Source organism: Nuphar pumila, chromosome 7 (genome assembly GCF_984573655.1).
Source record: "Nuphar pumila chromosome 7, dmNupPumi1.hap1.1, whole genome shotgun sequence".
NCBI lineage: Eukaryota > Viridiplantae > Streptophyta > Magnoliopsida > Nymphaeales > Nymphaeaceae > Nuphar > Nuphar pumila.
In genome coordinates this window covers 24,645,668-24,652,255 of record NC_143255.1, presented here as the reverse complement: position 1 = coordinate 24,652,255, position 6,588 = coordinate 24,645,668, and the positions used below count along the sequence as shown (strand labels likewise).

Below are 6,588 nucleotides of genomic sequence, written 5' to 3'. Positions count from 1 at the left end.
GTCTTCAAAATTATTGAAGCACTTGACATACACAAGAATTGGTCAAAGTCAATCAATATTTATCAAAAACTGACTCACTTGGCTCGTAGGTTATGCAAAGATTCAGGTTTTGACTGGACTCAAGTGATCTGCCGCAGGTTCAAGTCTAGAATAAATGTCGTATAACATTAATACGCTATGTAGGGCGGGCAAGTTATATGTTTCCCCTAGGAACACAGACTGTAGCTATAGTGCGTGTTCTTGGGTCCCCACTGAGCGTCGTGTGGCGCTCAGTGGGGTGTATGGAGGAGTCGTACACCGCCTTACATCCTACAGGCTGATGTACGGCGGTGTACGACTCTCCCGTACATCCCACTAAGCGCCACACAATGCTCATTGGGGACCCTGGATCATGCATTGTAGCTACACTGCGTGTTTTGGGGGTGCACACGCAACACCCTCTCCTATGTAGGCCTTTCAAAAATAAGGTCGTTGGGTTTGGAAAAAGGATTGTATCCTACGAACAAGCGTCATATGCCAATCTGAGCGATCCAAACGGATGCATTTGGATGGTTAGGATTAGTCTACAGTTTTGTATAATATGATCACAGTCATCCCAATGTGTTCAGTTGGATGGCTAGGATCGACATGTTATGTACAACATCATATGAGTTAACTCTATGTCATTGGAAGAGATTTTTTTATGATGAAGTTAAGCAGCTAATCTCGGAAGCAGATCAGGTCATGCTGAACATGTGCGCTTTTTCTCATGCCGACATCGTGGCCATCTGTTTGCATTTTGGATGAATGCCACGTGGTTTTGTTGACTTTTGAGCTTTTTAAAATGCAAATCGGATGGCCACGATGTCGGCATGAGAAAAAACGCTCATGTTCAGCATGACCTGATCTGCTTCCGCTAATCTCCGGGTGGGGATCCCCAACACCCAAGCCCTTACAAAGCCCACCAGTGAAAGGCAGCTGCGCACTCGGTGAGAATCGAACCTGGGATGAAAGAGTCAGCACTTTCTCCTAGGGCCTGCTACAACTCGGGCAAGCCAGGCAGGTGCCATTTGAAGAGATTGTTAAGGCGGACCACCAAGCATTTTCTGAGAAATTAGCGCACATCCAAGTTGGGTGTCTATAGCTTGACGGCTATCACTTTCATTTATACGTTCATGTTTGAAGGACAATTAATGAAAGCCGCACACTCGGTGACTATCATTGTTCATTTGTTTTTGGATTTATAACCGGAAAGAAACCGCACCTGGTTGTTGGCTTGTGTAGAGGGGCGATGCCCATGAGAATCGAACCTTGACTGCGTGTCTAGCAGCTAAGGCCCCCACCACACTACGCCAATCTCCTTGGGGCACTATCATTGTTCATGCTATACGCCATGCTTACTGAGTGCAGCAAACTAGGCACTTTCTGCACTTTTTCATAAATCTAACCTTTCAGATGTATTTGTCATGGTCACATTTGCTAGGAATCAATTAATTCTTGGGCTCTATTTTTGCGACTTAAAAATCTAACTTTTTTGACATGAAAAATGTGTACAGAACTTGTGAGACATTGATTTTCAAGCCCTTAAAAACTTACTCAAATTTTGTAATTGGAAGATCCAAGAGTTCGATTGCTATAAAATCAAATATGTAGAAAAAATCAATAAAGTATGATTTCCAAAAAAACTCCCCAAAAGTCTCAGTCACAAAGCATGGCAGATTCCGGCATAGAGGACTGCATTGCTCCATATTTGAGTACCCATATCCAACATATGTACTAATACACACATGTTTTAGCAATGTCATAATCCACAGTATCGGAATTTCTGGATGGTGCAAAGTCTTGCGATATCAAAAAATAAAAATATAAAACTACACTTATAAATATATGAAAATATATAAAACATGTATAGAAATGTTTTATCTTATTAATGATATATAGAATTCTGATAATTTTGAAATAGGTGATACTTTCTAGATAAATGGCATCAGTGGTTGAAAAATAGATTGCTGAGATTCGTCCAAAACAAAGAAGCAATTAATGGCTCTTGGGTGCCGTTTATTTTGATGATAGACCGCATCCAAAGTATCTTGGACAATAATCCTGCTGGGCTTTCAGTGGGTCTGGGTTTGGGTTGAATTTCATTAGTCTTAGTCTTTAGATTGACTGTGTGAATGATGCCAATTAAATGGGGAACAGACTTTTGGTCATGAGTTTGAGTCTTTTGATTGACTATGTGAATGATGCCAACTAAATGGGGAGACGACTTTCGGTCATGAGTTCCAATCTTTTGATTGACTGTGTGAATAATGCCAACTTCCGGAGTTGGTAGCATTTCATGGACATGTTTTTTGGCTACTACGCCCAAAGATCAACCTTTTAGTTCTTGCGTTGTTTAATTTAGAGTGCATTCATGTCTTCCCCCCAACCCCAACAAAAAAAAAAGAGAGAGAAAAAGAAAAAGGTGATGATGATGATAGAATCTCTTCTTTACAAATCCATGTCTTCCCAATTTCAGTAAATTAAGGATCTCCAAAGAGTAATGCCATTGTGATTGACTACGGTAAATCGTTTTCTTTATCAATGTAATAATAAAAAATACTTATACTACTTGGCTACCGCTAGCTACAAGCTGGTCAAATATCCATATGAATATATCTTCCAAAATATGGAAAATGCGCTTCCTTTTAGGCTTTGTTTGGAAAGCTGTAGATGGTGATGTTGGAGTTGCCAAAGCTCTTGTCCAGCGACCGCTACACCTCCCCGCCGTTCTCTGGGATCGGCCCTTCCTTTGGCTTCACCAGCCCCTGTCGCTTCGCCAGCGATGCCTTGATATCTTCGCCGGTGATGGTGGAGGAAACGACCACCAAAAAAACCTCTGCGGTGTCGACGACCTCGCCGGCGAAGACATCACACAGGCCGTCAGCAAGGTGGCAGGGGTGGCACTAGAGCTCGATAGGGGGCTGCCACTACAACAGAGCAGTAGATTAGCGACGACCACCTTTCGTCGCTAATCCGTCGCTAATCCGTCGCTAACCATGTTAGCGACGGATTAGCGACAACGCGGCGACAGTATGCTTACGTCGCGAATATTTCGACGCTAACTGGCGACGGAATTATTCCGTCGCCAAGTCCGTCGCTAATTGCGACGGAATAACGAGCGCTATATTCCGTCGCCAATCCGCCGGTACTAAACGGCGACCACGGCGTGGCGACGGATTTAATTCCGTCGCTAAGCCGTCGCTAGATTAATATGAATAGCGACGGAATCATCCGTCGCTAATCCGTCGCAAAAACGAAAAAAAATCAAAAAAAATTTATTTAAAAATTAATTACGGAGAACTGTACAATTTATATTTCCTGTACAATTTATATTTCCTGTAAATAAAAAACAAACCACACAAAAAAATTCATATAACAAGTATCTATAATAATTAATCGTTCCACCTTAAAACTAAGAAGTTTAATTATTTACAATTCAACAATTACAATTAGGAAAAATAAAAAAAATAGAACTTCTTCAACACAGTCCTCTAATCATCGCCAAGATTTTGTGCGTCTTCTTGTTCATTGTCTTTATCTGTCCCTTCAGCTCCACTACCCTGATTATCGCTAGCAGCCTACACAAGAAAAGAACAGTCAGTATTGATAAACAAAATATAATGAAATAAATTACACACTATATGTGATTCTATCATGTGCTCATGTGTGATCTAAGGCAATAAAAAAACTCTATATGTGATTCTATCATGCTCATATGTGTGCTAAGGCAGTCAAAAAATTGAATATGTGATTATAGCATGTTCATATGTGTTCTAAGACATATAAAAAAACTCTATATGTGATTCTACCATGCTCAGATGTGCTTTAAGGCAAGCAAAAAACTATATATGTGATTCGATCATGCTCGTATGTGTGCTAAGGCAGTAAAAAAATTGAATATGTGAATATAGCATGCTCATATGTGCTCTAAGGCAGGCAAAGCCAAAAATTTTATATATGATTCTATCATAAATGATATATAACATGTTCATATGTGTTCTAAGGCAGTTAAAAAACTCTATATGTTATTATAGCATGTTCATATGTGTGCTAAGGCAGTCAAAAAACAGAATATGTGATTATAATATGCTCATATGTGTTCTTAGGCAGTAAAAAAACTGAATATGTGATTATAGCATGCTTATGTGTTCTAATGCAATCAAAAAAACTTTATATGTGATTCTATCATGCTCATATGTGCTCTAAGACAGACAAAAAGTTAAATATATATATATGTGATTCTATCATGCTCATATGTGTGCTAAGGCAGTAAAAAAATTGAATATGTGATTATAGCATGTTCATATGTGTTCTAAGGCATCTAGAAAAACTCTATATGTGATTCTACCATGCTCAGATGTGCTTTAAGATAGTCAAAAAAACTATATATGTGATTATACCTGAGAGGGACCTGGAATCGAAGATCCCCTATCCTGAACAGCGGCCTTGATCTCATTTCGGAGAAAGGGGGCGACGGTGTATTGGAAGTAGTTATTCAGTGATTCATTAATGATCTCGCGTACATCATCACCGGAAAGAATAGTCGGCTGCTTGGAGCTTATGTCGGCGCAAGAAGTTGGTGAGCCGTAACTGGAAGAACCAATAACTGGTGAAGTGTTCATATTACTCCCAAACCCGAACACGCGACCTTTTTTGGGTTCACCTGCTGCAGTCACCCATGCTGTAGGATCAAATGATGGATGCTGAGTAGCGTCTTCACCATATCGCTCTACCATTTGTTGCTCATATGCCTCCTACAAAATAATGTTTAAAGTATTCATTAATAATTAATGATAACATTATGATGACTTGCATATATATTGCAATGATTATTAATAGAATTAATACATACCGTTGTCGTTCTCGCCTTCTCTGATACGAAGACTCCCGTGGTCTTCCGTTTATGTGTTTCTACAAACACATCCTTATATGGTACACTGCCTCCTTTTTCTGCTTCCTGCGAAGTTAAATGACAAAAGATTTAGTACACAAATTTGCAACTATACTTATAAAATTAATATTATATATTGATGAGTTACCATTTTCTTTAGGTGGCTCCCAAATGTCTTAGATCCACCTGTGTGTAGATGGGCTTCGGGCATCTTCGATCGATTTTGTGAAGCCTTCGCAGAGCGATTTTTAAATGCATCTCCCGCCCACATATCGCACATTTCATCCCAGTAATCTCTCCTGATAGTAATAGGACCATGGCCCTTCCACAGTAATGGATCATCTACTACGCCAGATGCTTTTTTTGCTGCAGTCTTCATAGTGTGCAGCATGTCTGCAAATCGATTGGCAGCCACCTTCTGCCACACCTTCCTTGCATCATTTTCTTCCACCGTAGTTGCAAAGCGATTCGAAGCCTACAAATATTTTCAGAAAGTTAGTAGACATTGCTTAAATAAATTAAATATGAAACACATTAACTATGAGGAACAACTGTATACCATGAATGAGGACCACAATCTGTCTAATACCTCCTTTGGGTACTCTTTCCATTGAGCAACTAGTCCTGGTAGATGTTGAAGAAGTGAATTCCTAATCTCCCGTACTACTTCTTGTGGCTCAAACCTCGTGCTGCACATGAATTGTTACACAGTAAATATCAATATAAAATATTTAAAAGATATGCAATAATTGAAAACAAAATACTTACGGTCGATTATCGATATACACTATTCGAATGAGTCTTCTTGTGCCAGCCTGTGAAGACCCTGTTTCCTGTGTTGGCTGTTGACTTGTGCGATCAACTGGTGTAGGTGGGTCGTATACAGGCGCAACATCATCTGTAAAAAAATACACACCAAGTTCTCAGAATGTGCATTTGAACTAATCAAGCATCTAATTAGTTATATGATATACCTATCACAGGAGCCCATGAAGATGAAGGTTGAGCCTGGCTACTACTGGATGAGCGACCACTATAACCTCCACGAACCATATTCTAACAAATAACATATGTCATACAATACATTCAAATAATTCACATCAAGTATTACAATGCATTCAAGTCATTCACATCAAGCATTGCAATGCATTCAAATAATTCAAATCATTGACATCAAGTATTGCACTAATTCAAATCATTCGTTAATTGCATAAATTATAATACATTCAGATAAATTACAATGCATTCGAATCATTCGTATCAAGTATTACAATACATTGAAATAAAATTTTTAATCATTCACACCAAGTATTGCAATACAACTCACATCAAGTATTACAATGCATTTAAATAGAGGTTTGTAGTATAAGATTTTTTTCACTAGCTTGAGAATTCTTCCTCGTCACTAGTTTGACTTTCTTCTTCTTCTTCTTCTTCTTCTTCATTGTTTGCCCATCCACTTGGTACATCATTTGGATCACATTCCTCTATGAATGTTTCATCAGCCAATGGAGATATGACATGCATATCATGCGCAACATCGTGACCATAAGCGAAGTCACAGACATCATCTGATTGATAGTAATCACTGTCTTCAGCTAACTCATCTTCTTGTAACTGATCATACTCGGGGTATAGTTTGGATTTCACCTTGCAAACTGCCCACCATTCATTTC

General features: G+C 39.1%; 1 protein-coding gene across 1 annotated transcript; it reads right to left on the bottom strand.

Annotated features, from left to right (window-relative positions):
• Positions 1 to 3,403: 3,403 nt before the first annotated feature.
• Positions 3,404 to 4,677, bottom strand: LOC149831565 (uncharacterized). Its single transcript, XM_090012121.1, has 2 exons — positions 4,422 to 4,677; positions 3,404 to 3,599 (listed from the first exon to the last, which is right to left on the bottom strand). The coding sequence occupies exons 1-2, from the start codon at positions 4,641 to 4,643 to the stop codon at positions 3,513 to 3,515; spliced, it is 309 nt and encodes a 102-aa protein (XP_089868247.1). The 5' UTR covers positions 4,644 to 4,677; the 3' UTR covers positions 3,404 to 3,512.
• Positions 4,678 to 6,588: the final 1,911 nt, after the last annotated feature.